Here is a 24,541-nt window from a genome sequence, read left to right on the forward strand (position 1 = left end):
GTGGTTCAAGGGAAGGTGGAGCTCATCCCAACCTTTTTTAATGCTCCTTGATTCTTCTAAAAGAAGCAAAGACCTTCCCACTGAAGTCCCAGCAAGAAATCTGTATCTGTATTGAGCTCCCTCTAAAAGATGAACACCCAGTTCATTTATTATGTGAATGGAGCTGACAGATATTTGTGTCATGTGAAATAGATTTAATTTTCTTGGTACACAGTTTTGCCTCACTGGGACCCTTCCTCCACTGGAGGGGGCTCAGCGATTGGGGTGGCTCTCCAGTCTACACAAGGGACAAACACTTAGACCCCTGTGCAAGCTTCAGGGATTACTAACTGTCCCTCTAGACTACCGCTTTGCAAACTTGAATGAGTATACACATCACGTGGAGAATGTTGTTGAAATGCAGGTCCTGACTCAGGAGGTGTGGGGTGGGGCCTGAGATTGCTCTGCAGGGAAGCTCCCAGGGGCGCGGATGCTGCTCCTGCTCGACCACAAGGAGAGTAGCTGGGAGACTCTTAACACCTGTTTATTTTGTTAATTATGCTTCCGGTGTTTACTGATCTCTTCATCTTTTTGTTTTTGTTTTAATGGCATCTATTAAAATATAATTTCTGAATTTATAAAACTTTTGAAGTTCTCTTTCACCTGACTGTGTCCAAATATCTCTGGGAACCTGTTATTCAAATTATGTAAAGTTGTTCTTTATATTAGTGTCATCTGCTTAGCTTGGTGAGTTCCTGGTGGTTGTGAGCACTTCTCCAAGCATTTGAGATCATGGGCACTTGAGGTCATGAGCACTTGTTACCTCAATTAAATGTCATAGGGGGAGAGTGGGTAAGATGTGGTTTTGTGCATGTGGAAAACCTACCAAGGGCCCACAGTAACATCCACATTGTAAAATCTGACAGAATAAAAAGCACAAGCTGAAACCCTAAGAGTCAACAGATCGGAGTAAAGCATGGGAAAATAAATTTTTCAGGCAAAATCTATTGTAACTCCATCATCTAAATAACTTCCTATCCTAGCATGCTGTCAACCTTAAGTTTGAAATAAATACATAATTTTAGAACTTATGTCATGGGGTAGCCTTTAAGAGCCTCTTACAAACTTTTAACGTCTAGTTTCAGATCAAAAATAATATATTAAGAAGCCGTAGGATGGAGGGAGTACATAAATTATCATCATTGCCCTGCATGAACAGTAATTCACAGGTTTGGCTCAGACACAACTTAGATGAAATAATTAACTATATATAGTACTTAACAGTATAAAAGTAATTAATTTAGCTGCCTCATACTGGTTTGGCCTAAATAAACATTCAATAAAAAAGCCATACAATTTTATTATTTCCTCACTCTGGTTACTACTTTAGTAAGTTGTAATTTTAAAATGTCAGAAGAAATATATCCTTTCCTTAAAAAAATCACTATATTCAAATGTTAATATACTGATTATAAGCTAATAAGTTCCATATATTTATAATGGTGGGTAGATGTTCTCAATTAATAGTTCTGTGCAGTCTGCTTCACAGGAATTTGGTGAAAATAATTACCTATTTTTAAATAAGGTACAAATAAGAAAAAAGTTTGATTTTTTTAAACTGTAAATCACATAGACTCTGTTGATTGTACCACAGTTGTGTGGTGGTGTAGCTTTGGCAGAATGTTTCAGGTAATTTTGGTTTGTGCTCCATGATTCTGGAAGGAGAAAAGCTGCCTTTTGGTCCATAGTCCCTTTACCAGCAGGTTCACAATGTAAAGGGCAGGGTCGTTACTTCGGACGAGGGCAAAAGCTAAGACAAGTATCCCTGTTGTAGCAAGAAAAAAGGGCTCAGGTGATTCCTGCTAGGGAGAGAGGTTCATCCCACTCAAGTGTTTTGTTTTTGTTCTTTTCCAAGTCCCCTCTCAGTATATGAACACTCCTTTGCCTAATCTCACGGACTATGACATTCTCTTCCCTATATGATCCCACCGATTAATCATTGTATTATCTCAACTTCATATATGGGCAAAGAAGAGAATGAGGCTGACTAATTCTTCCAAAATCAAATAGCACACAAGATGTAGGGTCAAAAATCAAACCCAGAGACTCGGCTTCCAGCCAGCCACGACAGAGTAACAAGGATTTCCTTCTCACCTAAAATAACAACTAAAAAAAAAAAAGGAGATAGATAGACAGACAGACAATAGGAACATCTGAAACAATGATTTTCAAGGCAATAGACATCAGACAGCAAAAAGCAATGACCTGTGAGGGATGGGATGAGCCCTGTGCTTACCCAGCTCACTCACTAGAAGGCGTTTCCAGCACAGCACAGGGAAGGAGAATCCAAGAAGGAGCTCCAGCATCTCCCTGGGTTGAGAAGATGGAGCTGGGAGCCCAGAGAGGCAAGGAGCGAGAGTCCACAGGGCAGAGTACCAGAGTGGAGAGCTTGACTAAGAAAAAGCCCAGAGACCTGCAAAGGAACCCCTGGTGTTTCACTGCATGTCTGTGAGTAATCACCCAAAAGGATCAGAAGGAACAATCTCCAGGGATCATGCAGAGCCAGAAATGAGTTCCTATTCCCACCAGCCAGAGTGCAAAACCTCATAATTATGGGCATCAGATAGTATACTTTGAAGAGTTTTGCCTCAGGAATGGGAAAATATCAGCCCTAGACTAAATGCTGCCTTGGTCCCAGCTAACAAAGCCTAAAATAAAAGCCAGATCGAAAGGGAATAAACTGCAGGTAAGTGCTTCCCAGAACAAAGTTGAGGAGTTTTTATAGGAATACAGAAACATCCAATACCAAACAAGGCAAAATTCAGTGTTTAGCATCCATTGAAACACTACCAGGCATGCAAAATGCCAGGAAAGGACCATCCGTAAATAAAAAGAAAAAAAAATCAATGGAAACAGACCCAGTAATGACACAGATGGTAGAATTAATACACATGGACATCAAGGGTAATTATAACTGTATCCATAGGTTCAAAAAGCTAGAGGAAAGTTTGAACATGTTAAGTAGGGACATGGAGGACATAAAAAAGACTAAAATTGAATTTCTAGAGATGAAAACAACAACGTCTGAGATGAAAGCTCTCATCAGTACTTCAGATACCAAGACCATGTCCCTTCCACAATATTCTTCCCTGGATCCCGAGTTTGATCCCAGCAGCCTAATACCTGCTTAATCCTAAAAGTCCTAGGTGAACGCGTCCCTTAAGAGGGCGGAAGGAGGTCACTAGCTGAAAATAACAGCGTTTTCCAGGGCACCCTGGGGGCCCTTTCTGGCTCACTTTGGTCCAAACCCCCTGGCTTGTCTCCGGCTCACAGAGCAGACTCCACCACCTTTCATGGAGTCACATTCCGTCTGTCTAGCATAAAGGGAGCTTAGGAAAGGAGCTGCTAGCCGTCCTCGGCATGGCTCTTTCTGAGTTACAAGAAAGTTAATGTTACTAGATCACCATTTGCCATCTTTGTTTTCTGTCTCGCCATTAAAACTCTATACAGTAGCCCCCCCTTATCCACAGAAGATACATTCCACCACCCTCAAGTGGATGCCTGAAATTGTGGATAGTACCAGATCCTATATATGTTTTTTTCTATACTTAAATACCTATGATGAAGTTTAATTTATAAACTAAGCACAGTAACAGATTAACAATAATAACTAATAACAAAATAGAACAATTTTAGCAGTTATGTGAATGTGGTGTCTCTCTTTCAAAATGTCTTGTGCTATGCTCATTCTTCTTCAAGTGATAATGTAAGATGACAAAATGCCTATGTGGTGAGATGAAGTGAGGTGAATGACACAGGCATTGTGACGTGGTGTTAGGCTAATATTGACCTGAGAGCATGTCGGAAGGAGGATCATCTGCTTCAAGTGATGCTGGCTCACCAAGCCATGACGATGTCAGTGGTTGAATGCTAGGAGCAGATGAGGTGAGTGGTTGAAGAAATTTAGTATTTTCAGACCACAGTTGACCATGGGTAACTGAAACACAGAAATTGAAACTGTGGATAAAGAGAAACTACTCTAATTTGAGAAGGCCTAAAGTTTTATCTCTTTATATAAAATTAAAATGGAAATGAGTACATTTGCAGCTAGCTCCCCACCCTTCCCATCCAAGGTACTATGTGTAAAATCATGAACTGTGTTCTTCCAGCTAACCAAGCAGTTAACCAAAATGTACATTTTTTGTTCGTTTGTTTTTTGTTTTACAGAATTCAAACTATACTCGTGAGAATTAAACTACTTTTCGTTCCAGAAAGTCAACTTACTTGTCCAGGAAGTTTTATTAGGGCTAGAATCCCAAGACATGTTAATGTATGCTAGCCAAATATTAGTGTTCATCAGAAACATTCCATATTCATCTGGAATTAATCCTGTGAAACTCCCTCAGTCAATGTATTCTCCTAATCAATAACAGATATATTCTTTTTATGTATTTCTTTTGTGTGTTCCTAAGCCTTCAGTGAATGAATTTTGGAAATATGTTAGTATAAAAACATAAATGTAGGCTTCTGAGACAAATGTATAGATAATCTCATGGTTAGAGCATATACAGTTCACTTTAAAAACATTTTACTTGATAGTGAAGCTTTCAAAAATAAGTATCTTCTAGCAATTACTAAACTTATTTTAAAATTTAACCTCATCACTAGTTATATGATCAGAAGCCCTGGGTCAGTGCAGTTCTGAGAAATAGCATCAGCCCCTTTCACTTTAGCAAAACTTCTGGGTACTAGATAATATTTTTGAATAAATGTTAAAATAACATGCAAGAATCCTCAACTATCACAGTTTCTGTGCTATCTTCACCCGCAGGGAGATACACTTTAGTGAAATGCAGCAACAACTCTAAAAGGCATAGTGGTGACTGTAACAATACAGAAAATGAAAAGAGAAAACTAAGGTGCTGGCAGAGACAGTGAAGCAGAGAGATGACATCCAGACTGCCATTCTGGATGTGCTCAGTCTCGTGCACACCCAGGAGGGGCAGCCCCGCTGCGAGAGAGCCAGGGTGGATAGTGGCCACTACCCATCACACCTCTGTTTGCCCACTACCTCCAACTCCTCTGTGGATTGTTGTTGTAATGGAAGGAGGGGATGTCTACCGAGATCCACCACAAGTATTTAGTGTAGTATGAAAACATTACAGCGCAGGTCTGCAGCATCTTGCTGGAGCTTAGACTCTTCTCAGTTGTGAAAATAGATGGTTGGCCTATATCCTACGTTGTAAATTAGCAACTCTTGAACCAGATCTGATCTGTGGAAGGGTTCTGTTTAGTTCAAGTGTTCCTTTTTAAAAATTTTTTATTTTCAAGTGTATTAGTTGAAAGCATTTTAAAATAAGATATTCCACATAAAATTTGAAATCAGCCTTTATCTTTCCCTGATCACAGTTGCCACAACTGGCTGTAGCCGGGGAGGGATGCTGCCCACCCCCACTTCCTCTGAGAAAGGGGAAGGGCCCTCCGTCCACCACCGTGCCTGCGTCACCCATCCCTGCCACTCCCGGCCCCTATGCATATTTGAATATGTGAACCCTGGAGCGTGTAATTTCTAGGGACCACTCCAGCAGTAAGATGTTATGAATCTCTGACATAAGTTGTTTCAGTAAAAGCAAAATCCTGTACAGAATAATAGTTCAACTCTATTATAGGTTAAAATAGACTTTGCAGGGATAACCAGATAACCAAAATACCATTTGCAGTATAGTAAATAGTGTATGTTTACAGGGCAAAGGGCATACATATATATTCCTATAATTTGCTAAAGAAAAGCAATAAACTTGACCCCTATATTTCTTTCTATGGCAGAAATTTGTATGCCTTTCTGATCCACTTTAAGAAGGTATTTTCCAAACCTAAAGTGAAAGCCCACAGTTGCAGAATGACTTTCTATGTAAACAGAACATTATAATTTGTTGGTATAACATAAAACCACCATGTAATTTATCTAGAGAATAGCTTTAAGCTGATCGTTGACATGTATACTATGACTACTGAAATAGACTGATTTATAAACCATATTTTCTGTGAATTGGAACCTCTTAATTTCATGATATTCAAAATTATTAGCATATTATGTTATTCTCACAAAGTTCTAATGAACTTCACAAATCTGCCTGCTCTATTTAGTCTAATTTGTTTTTCTATTATTTTTATGGTAATAAAATAATACCAAAAATGTTATTACCAGAAACAATACAATGTTGTATAATTATTACAAAGTGAATCTTACAAAATCATATTAAAGAACAACAATTAATACATGTTAACTCAGATAATTCAAGGAAGAGACTTATATGAATACTGGCAGAGCTGTTGGCAAAATTTTTTATTCTGGGAATCCAGCATTTTGAAGGAAATTTTTGCCATTTAATTAGTTGAAGTATGATTCACCAACCAAAAGCCTGTAGTGTGATATTTTTTCCTCCCCCAATTTAATCTTCAAATCATCTATGCTTTCAATGTTCATACTTTCACTGCTTAAAAGCATATCCTTCATAGATCCTTTTTACATTGCTTTATGGGATTAATAGCACAATATAGCACCATACTGACAGGACTCTTAACATCACTCTTTAACATCTGTTTCTTGGCCATGTGACACATAAAGAGAGTAAAATAATGGTGTAATTAACTTAGTATTTGTATGGGGACATATGAATAAATATTGAGAATATCTATAATGGCAGTAATAAATAACAGTAATACTAGATATTAGATTACTGAGTATTTAATATATGTCAATCTTTTTTTCCCCTTGTTTTATTTAGCCTCATGTCAACAGTATACAATAAGTTTTAACCCATTTTAAGGTAAGGAGACTAATGCTCAAAGATGGTAAATAGATTAGCCAATTATAAGATTAGTGAGAGGTGGAGCCAAGATCTTAATTGATCTTTGTGACTTCAGAACTTATGGTTAGTTTCCTATAATGCTTGCCTACCTGCCAAAAGACTTTGCTAACACTGATTAAATTAATCCTCCCATTTAAGATTCTAAGTACAAAATATGCACTTCTTAATATACAGATTAGCTTTCCACTTCAGCCATGTATTAAACTTGTTTTTATTGTTTCTAGTCTATTCATATTGAATGGGTATAATATGCTATCTTTTAATGAAATTATTTTAAACATGTAATCGCACAACATTCTTCTAAGGGCAAGGTAGAAGCTGTGAGTGTCACTCCTGTTTGTCAAATCAGAGTTCACAGAAGGTGTAATGATTTGCCTAAGGTCTCAGTTTCTAGAGAGACAAAGAAAAAGCTCAAGTCCTTCACCCCAAGCTCTAGACTAGTGTTTGTTCTAAGTCATTTTTCCCCTGATAAATCCTGCAATCAACTTATTTCTACTCTTTGACTTCTTAAAGCATGTTACTTTCTTACTCATTGCTTTTGATTTTATATATTGAGATTTGACATTAGTATTCACCATATCTTTCACTCTTAATTCTGAGTGGTTCCCTCTGATGGCTTATATTTGTACTTGATGGGCTTTTTTCTTTATTTCTCTTTTACCCCAGTTATTCAGGAAAGGCTGCCTACATCTTTTGAAATGAAAAGACCTTCTAAATGACCTTGTTTGTCTCCCATGGAGTTGCATATCACAACTTCAATGCCTCAGTAAAATGTTACCCACTTGGCATCAGTATACAGAAAAGGCTGTTCTCTGTGATAAGAAGTACAGTGGTGTTTTCCTAGTAAGAGGAGAGTTCTAATGAGGAAAAGCGGGAAGGATAATTTCCTCAAATTTAGTTGCTATCTCAAACACAAAAGTGCTTTTCTTCTAGAACTAGTCTTTAAAAACATAGGGAAATACCACAGGAACCAATAAACAATTCAAATTTTGGTTATACAATTCTACTATTGCTCCTTTAGAGCCCCTTTTTCCAGATATGTTCTTTGGCTACAAAAACCACTATTTAATGTCTTTATGGATAGGTAAGGCAGTTAGATACAGGGGGGCAAGTAACAGGGACTCAAACTAAGTAACTGGAACTCTGCTTATGAAACTTGCAGAAATTATCATTTGTAACTAGGAATGTTTATCCTGTTTCTCACTTTGCTCTACTTGGCTTAATTGTACCAAGGGCCTTAATGACAGGCTACATTTAATGTGTTGATCTGCAGAGTGGGGGAGAAAAGCTTAATGTAAATGCAAAGTTGAATTTACATTCAAATATTGCAAAACCACTTGATGCCCTGACTGCAGATTGACTTTTGGGGCTCAGTCAGAGTCCAATGGTGGTAATGCCACCAGAGGGCAGGGTTTGACTTCAGACATGGTGGCTTCCTCCCTCCAGAGGCGACCTTGGGACCGCTATAGCAGCCATCAAATCCCTTAAAGACCTTGTAAGCTCACATTCTCCCTTCCAGTGTTCTTGTACAGAGTACTGGAGTTCTGGAAAATGGTTAGAGAGGGTAATTTCTAGAATGATCTGACACAATAGATATTTAGCTAACTCACAATTTCAGAATTCCTTCTAAGTATCCAACATTGTCTAAGATATTTGAAAGTTACCTGACAGTATTTTTATCTTTTGAGGGGGTCTGTGGTTTCTCAGGGAAGATATGAATATAATGCATGAAAAAACCATCATGATAAAATATAGTATATATTTTATATATCAATGTACAATATTTATATAAGTATATATAAATATACAATTAACTTACTCCCTAAAAGATTAAAACTACAGATTATTAAGCACTGAAAGAAAAAGTAGGAACTAGAACAAGGTTTCTCAGTAGCAGCACTACTGACATCTTAGGCTAGATAATTCTTTGTTGTGGGGTCCTGTCCTGTGCTCTGTAAGATGATTAGCAGTATCCCTGGTTTCTGCCCATGAGATGTTAGTAACTCCCCTCACCCCCACCCCGACCCCCACCCCCGCTGTTGTGAGAAACAAAACTGTCTCCAGACATTGCCAGAAGTCCCTGAAGGGCAAAATTACCCCCAATTAAGGAGCATTGAATTACATTCAGAAGAAATGACCTTAACAACAATAACAACAACAACAAAAAAGAAGAAGAAAGAAAAAAAACACCCTGGGCTTTGAAATTTTAGAATATCAAAAATGTGAAGACCTGCTCTCTAAACCTGTTTCCTCATCTGAAGAGTGGAAATAGTGATGCCTCCCCTCAGAGGCTTCATATTAGTCTGCCTGGGCAACCATAGCAAAACACCAGACATTGGGTGACTTAAACAACAGAAATTTATTTTCTCACAGATCTGAAAGGTAGACATTCAAGACAAGGGTGCTGGCAGGGTTGTTTCCTATGAAACCTCTATTCCTCACTTTGCAGACAGCCCCCTCCCACTGTGCTCACGTGGCTTTTCCTCTGTGCAAGCACAGTCATGGTGTCTTCCTCTTATAAGGACACCAATCATATTAGATTAGGGCTCCAACCTTATGAATTCATTCAACCTTAATTACCACTTTAAAGGCCCTATTGCTAAATATAGTCACATTGGATATCAAGGCTTCAACATGTGAGTTGAGGGGGAACACAGTCCATAACACAGCTCTTATACATATAAAAGCAATTATCACAATACTTGGCACACAGTAAGCATCCAATTAATCAAATGTTACCACTGTTAATATTAACTCAATATTTTAGGTCTTCCTTGTAAATCAGATACCAGCAAATACACAGAAGAGTATAAAAATAAAATAATTGTACATTAAATAAGCTTATGTGAACACTTGTTTCTCACCCTGTGCTGAAGTGACATAGCTGAAAATTTCCAATTGACACTGTCCACATTAACCCAACTAACCTTTTCAAGGATGCCATTTCCTTTATTTGAAGCAAAGAGCAGTAGCTCCTGCATCCCCTGCACCTGATGAGTTGTTAATGATCCAGAAATAAACTTTTAAGTGCTTTGGGTGATTTCTGTGTGTCAAGAAATTCTATACAAGTATTCCTGCAAGAGGAAGCTTGACAGTAACAACTCACTTTCACCCTCTTAATTTTATTTACAAGCTTCATCTAAGAACAACAACCAAAAAAACTGGCAAGAAAAAAATAACTTTTCAAACAACCATGGTTTCCAGCTGGAACTGAGTAACTGTAGAGATTTGGAAATTGCAAAGGAACATGAGCCTTCTTCAGCCAATATTTGTTCATAAAAGCTAAAGAATGTTACATGTTTCCAACACACCAGTTTATTATTTGAGATTTCTGCTGGCTCAAGTGAAATTGTGCTGTCCTATTTCCTACCAAGGGGTTCCCTTCCTAACCACCACTGCTTTCAGATTGGAGGCACAAGAACAGAGTCAGCTCAGCTAGCTGGAGCAACAGAAGGAGAGTGTTAACATCCCACGAGGAAGTGAAGCACTAAAAGGGTTGTTAGTGCAAGTTCAGGAAGAGTGGAGTTGACATCGACAGTTGCTGAGTTGAACAGTCTTGTAGGTAATGAAAGGAGGAATCGCTTGCTGAAAGTGAAGATGTGAGGAGAACTTGCTATAGCAAAGTTAAAAACAAGAGGAGATGGCAGTCTTGGTGTGGCACAAAATGTTCAAAAATATTCTCCTTGGCATTACAGAGTTGCTGCTACATGAATAATGTGCCACTTCACTACATAGCTCTTCTATACAGAAAGGCTCTATTCCCACTTTCCTAACCAAGGGGCACATTTTATTTTACAACAAAAATCAAAAGCAGAGGTGGTACATCATCTTGTGTAGCTCCCTCAGGAAGAGTACATTTTTCCCTCCTGCTCAGACTGCACACTAATACTGGGAATATATTTTAATTTCAAATCCGATGTGTGACATCTGGTAACTCATTTATTGCTAATGAAGTTTTCACAGGAAGTAACAGTCACCAGTATTTCATCGTATTTTTTAGTTGGCAGTGTTGTTTACCTTTTATTGGCCCAGCATCCATGTCTCTTATCACGCGCTGTTTAATTAGAAAACACAAGTAGCCCCACATAGAAAATAGACGGCTAAATAATAGGAGATAGAATGGTATAAAGTTCCAGGGGTATCCAGCCTTTTGGCATCTCTAGGCCAGCCTGGGAGAAGAGTTGTCTTGGGCCACACATTAAATACACAAACACTAATGAAAACAGATGAGCAAAAAAAAAAGGTTTTAAATAAATTTATGATTTTGTGTTGGGCTGCACTCATAGCCATCCAGGGCTGTGAGTTGGACAGCCCTGGAACTTTTTATTACAATCATTGGTGTAGTATCATTGTAATTTAATTTTTAAAATTACATAGACACTTAAGAGAATGATTAGAGCTGAAAAAATTGTTGGGTCCAAGTAGCTTATCAGCAGTGCCTACCAGCCCCCTTCTCTGAGCCTCTCCACCTCTTTCTGGTACTTTAGCTTCTTCCACTTCAGTCATTTTCTAATCCTTCTTACTCAAATTTGCTTGCAGCTGCAAAATTAGTCATTAACACCGTAGTGTAAATTTTGTAACACTAACAAAATCTCAAAGCTGGGGGATCTCATAGCATCTTCACGTACATGACGTCATTTGGTGTTCCAAACAATGTTGTGAACCAGAATGGACATATATTTTTTACTTGATCATTTTCATGAACTTCATTATCATTATCATGGTTTCCAGATGAAGAAAATGAGTCACAGGTTAAACAAAAAGCTGAAGGCCTCCTAGTTCATAAGAGGTAAGTCCTGTACAGGCACACCTTGTTATATTGCATATCACAGGTGTTGCATTTTTTTACAAACAGAAGGCAAGACCCTCCCCCAGCAAAAGGATGACTTGTTTTAGTGTGATAACTTGCTTTATTGTGGTGGGCTAGAACCAAACTGTCAAATCTCTGAGGTGCATCTGTACCTGGCCCAGATCTTTTGGCTCCCCTAACCCTGCTCACCCACTACTTTGACTCTGGCTCTCACCCAAGTCAGTGTGTTTTCTTTCCCCAAGTAAATCTTAACCCTAATGGATGTATGGAGGTGGGTATCACCCACCCACTTTAAAGAAATTTCAGGCCTCTATGAGTAGGTGCAAGGGACATCCTGTTGGGCTGCCCTTAGCCACATTGGTCCCTAATGTTTCAAAGAAACACTGTACATAGTTTAATGAGTAATTCTGAGGTTGTGCTTAGATGTTTGTTGTACTTACTTCAGGTTCTAAAGTCTCAGAAGAGCCAAATGAAACATTTTAGCTGAGGGTACTTGTGTTGTTTATTGGTTTGGTTTTGCCCATAAATCATGACTATCAGCGTATAAACTAGAGTTACAAATTAAGGTGCCAAAAAGAGCGCCTGGAGAGCTCATTAAAACCCAGATTGCTGGGCCCCACCCATAGAGTTTCTGATTCCGTAGGTCTAGGGTGTGGCCTGAGACTTGCATTCCTAAGGAAGTACCAGGTGATGGTAATGCTTCTGTTGCAGGGGCATTTTCAGAACCATTGCCTGGAGGGCTGTGTAGGTGACTTAGGGGACAGAAGCACCTAATGCTGCACTGTCCAATTAGGTGGCCCCAAGTGCTGATTGGGCACTTGAAGTGTGACTACTTTCAGTTGAGATGTGCTGTAAACATAAATTATACTCTGGATTTTGAAGACTTACATAAGAAATGGAAAACCATCAGTAATTTTTATATTGACTACATGTTGAAATTTTGGGTTAAATAAAATATATTTTAAATGAATTTGATCTGTTTCTTTTTAACTTTTAATGTTGCTACTAGGGAAATTTAAATTGCATATGTGACTCATATTATATTTCTTTTGAACAGCACTGACCTAATGCATCAGAAAACAGAGTGGTAGTAATTAGTGAACTATAGAGGATTAAAATTCCAAAAACTGTAAATGCATTTGGGCCAAAGGAAATATCTGTTGGCCAGACTTAGCCCAAGTGCCCTACTCTGTAGCCAAACATTTTTTGTCATGAATACTAAATGTAAAAGCTATACAATATCTACAATTTTACCTTTCTTTTAGTTTTATCAAGTGCCTCCTTATGATTCAGAAATAAAAGCATTAGATTATAATAATGAAAATATGTCTGCTGTTCATAGAGAGAACAGATTAATGATCTCTGCAGGGGAGGCAGGGGGTGGCGTAACAGGCACAATGGGTGAGTCAAGAAGTACAAAGGGGAGTCAAAAGGTACAAACTTCTAGTTTTAAATAAGTCATGGGAATATAATGTACAGCATGGTGACTATAGTTATTAATATTGTATTTCATATTTGAGCATTGCTAATAAAGTAGATCTTAGAACTTTTCATTATAAGAAAAAATCTAACTATGTATGGTGGTAGAGGTCAGCTAGATTTATTGCAGTGGTCATTTTACAGTGTGTATGAATATCGAATCACTATGTTGTACACCTGAAATTAATGTAATGTTGTGTGTCAGTTATACCACAATTGTTTTTTTAAATTCTGAGTTTTTAAGTGAAAAATTTTTGTTAGTAATTGGAAATTCTGAGTTTTCTTTCATTAAGTTCATTTTGCTTACCCATACATTTTAGAAAGTTTATATTTCCAAACTGTTTTTGTTTTTCAAAGACCTCACTTTTTACCTTTAACAGTCTATGAATCAGAGGTGAGAACAGGGGTTGGTATTCTCATTTTAAATGTTTTTTTAAAATATTTAAAGGATAACAAAGTAAGAGATTAAGTTTCCTGAGTATGATTGTGTCATCACTGGTCAGAGCAGGCATTTCAACATGACTGTAGTCCAGTGCATTCGCTATCAGACCGGCCTGCTGTGTCTGTTTTACAGCATTTTAATGTAAAATATAAAAAGTAAAGAAGTATAATACATACAAAAAATGTCTGAGAAAATGTGACTATGGCTAAATCAAATAAAATTACCCTTATAGAATTCATTTTCTTAGGACTAAACTCCATTTAACTTTTCAAAACATTGACAATATAATACTTCAAAATATTTTTCTAAATAACATTACTGTAAGATTCTTTTACAATTCTCTACTTTCATGTCTATGTTTTTATCTGGGCAACTAATCCACCTTAACTAATTGCTGAACTTTAAAAAGTTGGACTTTTCCCCACAAAGACTCTGAGAGTAGGTTCATTTTATATGAGTTATCTTAACAATAACACATTGTGCCATCCTTTTCAGAGGATGATGTCATCTTGATTGTCTAACTGCAGTGCGTGCATTTAATTTTGATTTATAACCATGATTCAATCTGTCTTTACTCTTTCACTGGGTATTGCCAAAGAATATCACAGGGGATGCCTAAGAGGCTCAGAGTCTTTGGCCATAAATGGAGTGAAACCAGCTAGTCTAGATGGGGTCAAAACCTGTAACCTTGTCCTCATTAACAAACGGTCACAAGCAGCTCTCCAAATGCTGTGCCAGGGAAACGTTCCTTTGAGTAGATAGTTAATTTAAAAAATGGGAGGGGAGGGCAGGGGCTTTAGGGGAGGAACTACACTGTCACTATAATATAATTATGTGAAGTTTTTTATTTATGTTCATTAAAAAGTAGAATTTTTTTCATTTCTTTTAATAAAGAGTTTTTGCATTTAATTATGGAACATTATTAAATCATCGTGGCATTAATAATATTTATATTGATAATAAACAGATAATTGGCTAATTTAATGATTTATTAGGTCATTTCTACTTGTCAAGTGATGATTGCCTTTGTCTTCAAAAGATGCATGCCTATATAAAAGAAAGATTCTGAAATTTCAGTGTTTCAGGAGATTTCTTTAATCGTGTACTAGCTTTTTGAGGATACAGAAGTCCAGAGAAGCTAAGTGACTGGTTCAAAGTCACATAGCTAGCTAGTGAGTGGAAAAACCAAAATTAGAACTAGTCTCCTTGCACACTGCAGAACTAATTAGTGGGCTATCATTCAAGACCTACTGCAATCAGGAAATTGGGCAATTTGGGGAAATATATACAATATATTGAATATTTAATCCTTCCAGCTTCATTTAAAATTTATTATGTGATTTATATGATGTTAAAAACTTTAATCTGAAATAAATTGCCATGCGACCAATAATGTCTAACATAAAACTCATAATGCATATAAATAATATAATATCATTATAATCTTCTAAGGGTATAAATCAGTTAGTGCTCCCTTCTCTGCTTAATAATTTTCCTCATCCCCCTTAAAATGGAAATTGAAATGAGATAAGCAGTTTCTGCCACTGATTTAGTCTCAGAGAAGCAAACTGGAGTAGCTTCAGAAGTTGGATCAAGCAGCAGCTGTTGACTGAGGTGCCTACACAGGTGCTGCCTTTCCCATTTGTTAAAAAGCTTGTGAAGAGTCTCCAAAAGCCAGATTATTAAAAATGATGTTGCCTGCCCCTTGATGGCCTAGATGCCGATCCTTTGCAATGTGTTTGTGATGCCCTCAGGGAAATTCTATGAATCCATACATTTGAAGAATTTGGGAGTATAAGAGGATGAGGATCTATTTACATAGAAGCTTTCTTCCCAGTTAGATTTTAATGTCCTTTTCTCCTAATCTCTGGAGCCCTACTCTCTAGGCTCACTAGAAAGCCTTCTGTGGCCCTCTGTGTTTAACATAACAGGAATATTTTCTACTAATACCAACATGTCAGAGGAAGATTTGTAAGGACATGATTAGACTTAATCACATATTTTTCATCCCTTTCTGTTTTTCTTTTTGAAATTTAAAAAAAAAATAAAGAAATCATACAACAAAAACAGCCATGCATTTAGGATACAAAAGTGTAAGAGGAAATACCATAGGAATAAAGGTCATTGTACAGGAGGCTTGGGGTATTCAGCACAACTGAGTTGCATAAATGATAATTTATAATAAACAGAAGTTTCTGGACTGGAGAGAGATTTAATTGTAGTTTAATGTTACACTATTAGATATTAAGGTATCAAGAAGCTAAAATTTGGGATTAACGTTTTACTTTCCTTAAAATATGTACTAGAGGAGAACAACGGGGTAAAATTGAGACAACTATAATATAATAATAATTTAAAAAATGAAAAAAATGTATACTGTAACTTGGAAGGAACATCTGAATATTCTTTCATAAACCTGAGTTATTTAAAATCTTGGGTTAGTTAGGATGAAGCAAAGGGGAGGACAAGTTGAAGATGACAGAACATTTAACCACCATCACCACAGCTGGTTACAATTGGTTATGTGCAGCAATAAGAAAGCAGCATGCACTGCTTTCATTTCCTATGAGGGCAGGCCACAGTGGATGACATTGACTTGGGAAGAGGGCCAGGAACCACTGTTCACCTCTTGGGCATATCACATGGCCATTCTTTAAGTCTGAGGAGATTGAATCTCAAATACTTAATATTGCATTAATAATTTTAATGAAATGTTTTCTATTAATAGAAATATTTATCCATGAATTTCACAATTGAAAAAAAAAATCACCTCCGAGGAAAGTATTTAACATAGAAAAGTTAGGCGAGGATCGCCAACCAAAAGCATGGCATTCTCCTGTGCACTGGACTCAAAAGCAGTTCTGGTCACTTGCCCCAAGGGGCAGGCTCTCTGCCCTGCTCTGTTCTTCATGACTGCCAGCGCCGAGGAGAGTGCCACCCAGATGATGTATGTTTCATCAAAGGGCATGATGGGGTTGGGAGGATGTGAAGACAGGTCAGACTATAATCCAAAACTCACTGGGTCCAAGCAGCTTAACTATCATCTCCAAATAATGTGCAGGACAACTTCCAGTCAAGATGAAGACAATGAATTAAGCAGTCTTGGACATTCCACTTCTTTCTCTAAACACATGAAATTTCGCATCATGACTCTAAATAGACACATGGGCCAGAGAAGAACCAACAGCAGATACACAGCTGAGATAAAGTTCTAATGAATTCTTGAGGGTGGATGGAAGTCAAGACAACTAGACTCATATACTGAAAACAATTGAAATTAGGTTTTCTGGTTAAAGCCAGAAACTGGAAAGTTACTGTCTATTGTGACCAAAAAGTAGAAAACTTTAGTATACCAACCAAAATATGAGAATGAGTGGAGGGCCTCATCTGTAGTATCTGCAGACAAAGTATGAAGTTAGAACGTAGGCCAAGAATTGGCATTAAAAACTTTTCAATGCCTAAGAAGAAATTCCACAACTGAGCACCATGCAGACACTCAGGCCTCCTAAGGAAGTTAATTCCCATCACATATGACCTCACAGTCAAAGGCTACAAAAAAAAAAAATAGAATTTGTATATGAAAAAAGCACAAATAGTAAAATTTGATAGGGGCTCTTACCATACTGATGTTCAAAATGTTTAAGGGAGTAAGGGTAGAAACAGACACTATAAAATAAGAACAGAAGGTTAAGAAATAAGACCACGTAGATTCAGGGGAAAAGAGTAGAAACTCTAAAAATTTTAATGCTAACTTCTATAATTCAGTGAATTCACAGATAGTGGCTAACAGTTGTTCCCGGTAGAGTGCCTCATTCACTTCTGGGAGAAACACACACAGCAGCGGTTGCTTTCTTAAGTCTGAATTATAAAACAGGAGCAATAAAGAGAATGACTTTTGATCAGGACAGTTTATTGAGCTATCCAGCTCAATAAGCAAATGACTTACAAATACTGGCCTACTCTTTTTGAATTTGAGAAAGGTAATTTGATAGAAAATTATTCTAAAATATAATTACGTGGTCTTTTAGTTCTCTTTTTATTATCATAGGAAACTATGGGGTATTTTTTTCCTTTAGATTACAAACTAATTTTTTTTAAAAGGAGCTGGTATTGAACAATTTAATTAGAATGGTTTTGGCCTGTCTGAAAGTTTAAGAAGGTATTAATATTCTAATCATAAGTCTTGGGGAAATATTCTTAGAATTTAAAAAAAAAAAAACTTCTTTCTCATTCTTGTTTTTAAGAGCCAGAGAAACTCTCAAGGAATACAAGGTAATTCCTACGAAAGCAAGCAATAGATTAAAGTGGTGTGGCCACCATGAGCCAACCTTGTGTTTGCAGCAGACTGAAAGTTCCCACCTAACTCACGGCACATTTATTCAGCTGCTTATGATTATTTTTTACTCATACTTTGAAAGAACAACAGCTTGATATTTTTAGTCTTTTCATGGCAAGAAAAAGAGCTTATCAATAATAAACTCCCCCTTCTTTTTAATTCTCCCACGCTTTTTTGACCCATGACTGAGTCAGCATTTACTTTGCATTCAAAAAATAATAGCAACAATTCCAATAAAATACATTGATTAAACAATATTTGAAAGATACGCCCAGTGCTTTCCCATTATCTCTTTTAATCCCTACAACAATCACGTGCAATGGGATCATTGTTCATATTTCTTATAGATGAGGAAAATGAGGCTCATGTTCTGAGAAATAAGGTGATTTACCCAGAGGCACACAGATTTGTAAGTGGCAAAGGAAGATTCCATTGCAAGTACTTTGACTCCAAATCCGGTCTTATTTCCTCCAAGAAAGAATGATGCTGTAGAATTCATGTGACCCACGAAGCCTGCCTGGGTAAAAGCTACAGTGAGACCCAAGAAGAGAGGGAAGTGGATCCTCCTGTGTTCTTCATCAGTATCGCTCCTACCTATCCTACTCTAGGAGAAGAAATGGATGAAACTGAAGTGTAGCTGCTTTCTAGCACTCACAAATTTGGCTCCTAATAGAACACATCTCTCTCTTCTTTAGCGCACCCAAACAGCCAACTTTCCACTTCTTAGAGAAAAGAAGCCCACTAAGATGGCTGCCAATCATGACTTCCACTTTCCTGCTTTCCTGAGAACCCTCAGGCTGGGAAGCCAATCAGTGGGAGAAATGGGTGAAGGGGGCCAAAAGGAAAAAAATAAAAAAAGAAAGAAAGAAAAAGAAAGCGAGCAATCGCTATAAATGCTTGTGCAAAAAAAAAAAAGGTGCAAATCAGAGAATATTATTATTTCTCATTTCTTACACACCAGGAGGGCCAATATTACCCTCCCATCCAGTGCACATCAGACCCCACAGCCCTTCCCAGAGGCTGTGCAATATCTGTCAATTTGCAAGAGCAGTTTCCCATGGAGGATACTGCTGCAGGCATTTGTAAGAAAGGAAAGTTCAAGCGATGACACGGTCTCTACCCCACTTTGGCTGGTCAGCTGGTTGCCTTTAAGTCTTAACCACTCTATTTTCCATATTAACTCCAAATCCAAATGCCATCTTCTCTGGGAAGCATCCCTGACCCCTCACCCACACCCTACCACCAGGCTGGGTCAGTGGTAAACACAGAACATCCCACAGGCCTCTTATATGGTTAAGTGTTCCATATGTTAGAGATGACTCTCTCTTTAAGGCTCCTGTGCCTCCAACTAGACTCAAATGTAGAAGGAGTGTGACCTTATTCACTTTACATCCCTGAGCCCAGCACATAGTAGGTGTTCAGTGAATATGGGATAACTGCCCACCAAATGCACTATTTGCATTTCTGCTTCCCTGAATTTCTTCCTGCTCTTTCAATCATTCAAAAAAATCTTCTCCATCTTTCACTACCCTCAAATATGAGAAAACTTGTTTCCTTACTAGGTAGGAAGTCTTGGCCATTACATATATATATATATATATATATATATATATATATGTAAATTTTTCTTCCAATTAGTATATTCAGTGCTATGTCCAGAGTGTCTTAAGTGATAAATTCATTAAAAAAATAAATACTTCACTACAATTCCCAGGGATGCTCCCCTAGCTGTTTAGAACAACCTTTCACATGTTCAATATTAGCCAATCTAGACTGATGAGAACTGAAGGAGAGGCTGACCTCAGGTTGTGAAGGAATTAGGGTCCAAAACTAATGTTTATAAATTGGTCCTCTCAAACACAAACCTTTTCCCACAGAAATTCTTTTACAAATGATGGTTAGAGTTCCAGCTTTGTCAATAAAATTCCACATACTCTAGACACAGGATTAATGAACCCAGCCTTAGCTGTGTGTCCTCAAAGTAGGGTCAAGAGAGGAAAAAAGAAAGAGAGGATAATTTCCTCCCTGCACCCAAGCTCAGGACACCCCAGAGATCCTAATGCATCAAGTTGTTTCCTTCCTATCTTTTAGTGCCCTTGTGTCCAAGCTGAAACAAATATTTACCTCTGTCCTAGTTTTCAGTTATGGAGTTCACCCAGGCTACTTTTAATCTTTGAAATTTCTTTAACCTTGACATTTCCATTTTTTTCCTAGGCAAAATCCAACTGATCTCAACTAGATGTTAGGAGAACTAAGTAAATTAATCCACATTAAGGTATAAATGATTGCTAGCACATAAACCTTTAATGTAGCATTTAATTTTAATAGAGAATATTTGTTTACCTAAATGAATTTATGCTTCTAATTTGGCTTAATTTTAGTAATTATAATAAAATGAACCGAAAAATCAGCGAAGTGTAGGAAAATCCTTCTCAGTGAAGAAATAGGTCATACCTCTCTGAGAGCCTGGCCCTAGTTTCTATTACATTATTCTGTCTTTTTATCTTTTGTTTTGGTAAACTGCAGATTTCTAAAAATATGAAGGGCCTTTTTCTTTTGTCTGTTTTGGTTTGGTTTTGGTTTCAGAAGCAGAATGTAAATTAATTTTATTAGCCCCATAGAAATTTGTCAATAGTCTATACTGTTAACTTTTAGGTTATATGCTATTCATCCATTCATTTGTCCACTCACTCTCTTCTTCATGAGAGATTTATCATGTGCCTCCTGGAATGTGCCAGGCCTGTGCTGGTAAACAGGCCCTTTCCTCAAGCAGCTGAAAAACCAGTGAAGAAGGCAGATATGTCAATAGACCATTACCCTATAATGTCAAAACCTGCATCCGAAATACCAAAGCCGCTCAGAAAATGGAACAGCCAATTGCCCAGAAAAGTGAGGGAGGCTCCACAGAGGATGTGACATTTGCTTGGTTATGAATGGTAATGCCTCCATGAATGACAAGAGAAGAAAGAGATTTTGATTATGTAAGGCTAAGTACAAAGGAAGAAGTTAATGAGGATATGGAACCAAAAACTTGGATGGGGAGAATAACTGCCTCTGCAGGGGAGGCAGAGTAGCCACTTAAGGATCTCTTTCTTCCGAGTGTTACCTCTTAAAATTTGCCTACTTCAACCTCATCTTTTTCACAGCAGCACTTGGCATCAACATGGATACTGCCTTAGGTGCTCATGGTCATGCCACTCTCCAGGATGCCACACCCAGCTACACGGCCTTCCTGGGCAAAACAGTAGTGTTTTATTCCTGTTTCTTTTCTTGCCCAGGACAGTTTGCTACCAGGAGAATGCACAGTCATGCTCACCTAGGGACCTGTTCCTGGTGTAGCGGTAGATCTTGACCCAGCGCTGCCCTTCACTACGGTGTGCCTGTGCCACCTCCTGTGGTGGGGTGCTCACAGCATTTTCAGCCTCCCTCCCAAGGGTTTTCTGATGGACTCTTCTCTAAGGCAGAATAGGTTGATTTTCTAAAGCACATAAATGAAAAGCTTAATAATTGATTACATAAAATATTGGAGCAAATATTTGCAGAAGTCTTTATGGAACTCTTTTGTAAACATCTGATTCTTCCCAGAATCCTAAAGAACTGCTGTTATCTCAAACCCCCACTAAAAACCTGTTGATAATCCTGATTTAATTTAGTCATTTGACATCCTTGATATACAGATGGTTAATCTTAAAGTTAACTCCAGAAATGGCTGGCAGGCATGAAAGGTAGGAGATTCAGACCCTTTTGCTAGACTGAGTTGGAAGTTAATGAATGTGGTTATTGCCTGTAGCAGCCTGAAAAATCATGGAGAGAATGCTAGTCCCCAAAGCCTTGAGCCTTCACTCTTATCCTGTCCTAAACCAATTCCGACAATGACCAGTAACCTAGAGACAGCTTTTCTGATCACTTAAGGGAGGATGCTATGTATATACCTAAGTAAAGATTGTGCAATGAAAGAAATTATTTTAAAAATGAGATACCAATGTGTCACACTTCTGAGGTTAAAGATAAATTAATTGGCCTTGCTTACCTCAGGAAAAACTCAAGCTTTCTGAGAAACTAATTTAATTTGGTAGTGTTTTTTTAGATTTAGATTATATTTTTAACCAGTTTGGAAGCTAGAATTTACTTCTGGAAAACACACAAAGAATCTACATAACTTTATTGACATAGAACCCTACTTTTATTTTTCTGGAGGATATTATCACTTTCCAGAAAAGCAATATGCTCTAACAATTAATTTAAAGATGTAATCCAGACTTCATTAGTTCTGTTTTTCTCCAGAAAATATTATCTAGTTTTTTTTTTAATCTAAAGTTGAGTTACTGTACTTATGTCTGAAAAATAAAACTATTCTTTTAAAACTGAAAATTAATTTTTTCCTTTCCATTTTTTATTTTCTCCAGGTGCATTTGGCATTAGTGTCTGAGGTTAATTAACTCAAGAGTCAAAATGATCCTCAACTCTACTACTGAAGATGGTATTAAAAGAATCCAAGATGACTGTCCCAAAGCTGGGAGGCACAATTACATATTTGTCATGATCCCTACCTTATACAGCATCATCTTTGTGGTGGGAATATTTGGAAACAGCTTGGTGGTGATTGTCATTTACTTTTACATGAAAATGAAGACTGTGGCCAGTGTTTTTCTTTTGAATTTAGCACTGGCTGACTTATGCTTTTTACTGACTTTGCCCCTATGGGCCGTCTACACTGCTATGGAATACCGCTGGCCTTTTGGCAATTACCTATGTAAAATCGCTTCAGCCAGTGTCAGTTTCAACCTCTATGCCAGTGTGTTTCTACTCACATGTCTAAGCATTGATCGCTACCTGGCTATAGTTCACCCAATGAAGTCCCGCCTCCGGCGCACAATGCTCGTGGCCAAAGTCACCTGCATCATTATTTGGCTACTGGCTGGCTTGGCCAGTTTGCCAACTATAATCTACAGAAACGTATTTTTCATTGAGAACACGAATATCACAGTTTGTGCTTTCCATTACGAGACCCAAAATTCAACCCTCCCCATAGGGCTGGGCCTAACCAAGAATATACTGGGTTTCTTGTTTCCTTTTCTGATCATTCTTACAAGTTATACTCTTATTTGGAAAACCCTGAAGAAAGCTTATGAAATTCAGAAGAACAAGCCAAGAAATGATGATATTTTCAAGATAATTTTGGCAATTGTGCTTTTCTTTTTCTTTTCCTGGGTTCCCCATCAAATATTCACTTTCCTGGATGTTCTGATTCAGCTGGGCATCATACGTGACTGTAAAATCACAGATATTGTTGACACCGCTATGCCCATCACTATTTGCATAGCTTATTTTAACAATTGCCTTAATCCTCTCTTTTATGGCTTTCTTGGGAAAAAATTTAAAAAATATTTTCTCCAGCTTCTGAAGTACATCCCCCCAAAGGCCAAATCCCACTCAAGTTTATCAACAAAAATGAGCACGCTTTCTTACCGCCCCTCGGATAATGGAAACTCATCCACCAAGAAGCCTGCCCCATGTGTTGAGGTTGAGTAACACACTTGAAACCTGTCTGTGATGTAATTTTGTGGGAAAATGAGCAAGAGACACATTCCTCTACAGTACTTCCCTACCAAATAAGCATCGCTGCTTTTCAGAAATTTAAGAAGAAAGTGAATTATGTAGACTGAACGGACTTTTCCAAAGCTATGAACAAAAGCTTTTCCTTTGCAACAAAAGAAAGCAAAGCTGCATTTGGCCACATTTTGCATTAGATAGATGATGGCTGCCCAAAGAACAATGTCAGCCTGTGATGATTTGGGAAAATTTGACTGGCAGAAATGCATCTCCCCAGGCTGCTCTTGTTCTGCTATTTATGATTTCCACCTAAAAGAATTTAGAATATGTAAAATCTTCAGAGAAGCAACAGGAAATCAAGATTGCTCTCCCCAGTTTCCAAAGGGCAGTAAAGCTTTTGTGCCTATTTAGCCATTAGCAACTGTGGTCCATTTGTACGTGCTACTACACATCACATTTCATACAAAGGCTTGCTAAGCAGTGGTTGTCAAGTTTCAGAAACTTGTGAAATTTAACTAGTGTCTTATTGATTCACACTGCCAAAACATGCCAGCTAAATGGCTTATTTGTATAATGATGGTACTAAAGTCACATTATAAATGTTAAACTACTTGTAAAGATATTAACTTTGGTCCCAGGTCATAAGGTCTTCGTAGTCATTAGTTTCATTTCATATCTGAGAAGTATATATATTTTGTGGTAAAAGGTTATATATCATAAAGAATGCCTTATTGTTTGAAAAAGTATATATTCTACATATATATGTATATGTATATCTATATCTCTAAACTGTTGTTACATGATAAAAATCTGGTAAAGTTATATTTACATTAAAATAAAATAATTTTACTGCAATGTATTTCATCTTCATTACTTAAAAGAGATGCTGATTTATTTTTAACACAAGGCAACTGTGAATAAGTATGAACATATTTTCATTTAAATTTTGATACAACTGATGGTTTACTACTGTTAGTTATAGCTGTTATATCCTGCCACTGAAATAATAAAGAATACATTTTATTCCCCTGCACAACATGGAATAAATATCTCATTTTGAATTTTCCAAG

At 37.4% G+C, this 24,541-nt stretch overlaps 1 protein-coding gene across 6 annotated transcripts in view; it reads left to right on the forward strand.

Annotated features, from left to right (window-relative positions):
- Positions 1-24,284, forward strand: part of AGTR1 (angiotensin II receptor type 1) — a 47,353-nt gene extending 23,069 nt beyond the window's left edge. For 4 of the 6 annotated variants that reach the window (XM_054585174.1, XM_054585177.1, XM_054585176.1 and 1 more), the window contains exon 2: positions 22,325-24,284. In XM_054585174.1, coding sequence (XP_054441149.1) covers positions 22,371-23,450 — 1,080 coding nt within the window. In that variant the 5' untranslated portion in view covers positions 22,325-22,370 and the 3' untranslated portion in view covers positions 23,451-24,284. Of the gene's footprint in view, positions 1-11,582; positions 11,641-20,170; positions 20,194-22,324 lie in introns of those variants that run through there. The other 2 variants (XM_054585178.1, XM_054585179.1) reach the window with 2 other exon arrangements.
- The last annotated feature ends 257 nt before the right edge of the window (positions 24,285-24,541 follow it).

Source organism: Pteronotus mesoamericanus, unplaced genomic scaffold (genome assembly GCF_021234165.1).
Source record: "Pteronotus mesoamericanus isolate MK-2021 breed Mesoamerican mustached bat unplaced genomic scaffold, CSHL_Meso_final contig_82, whole genome shotgun sequence".
Classification (NCBI taxonomy): domain Eukaryota; kingdom Metazoa; phylum Chordata; class Mammalia; order Chiroptera; family Mormoopidae; genus Pteronotus; species Pteronotus mesoamericanus.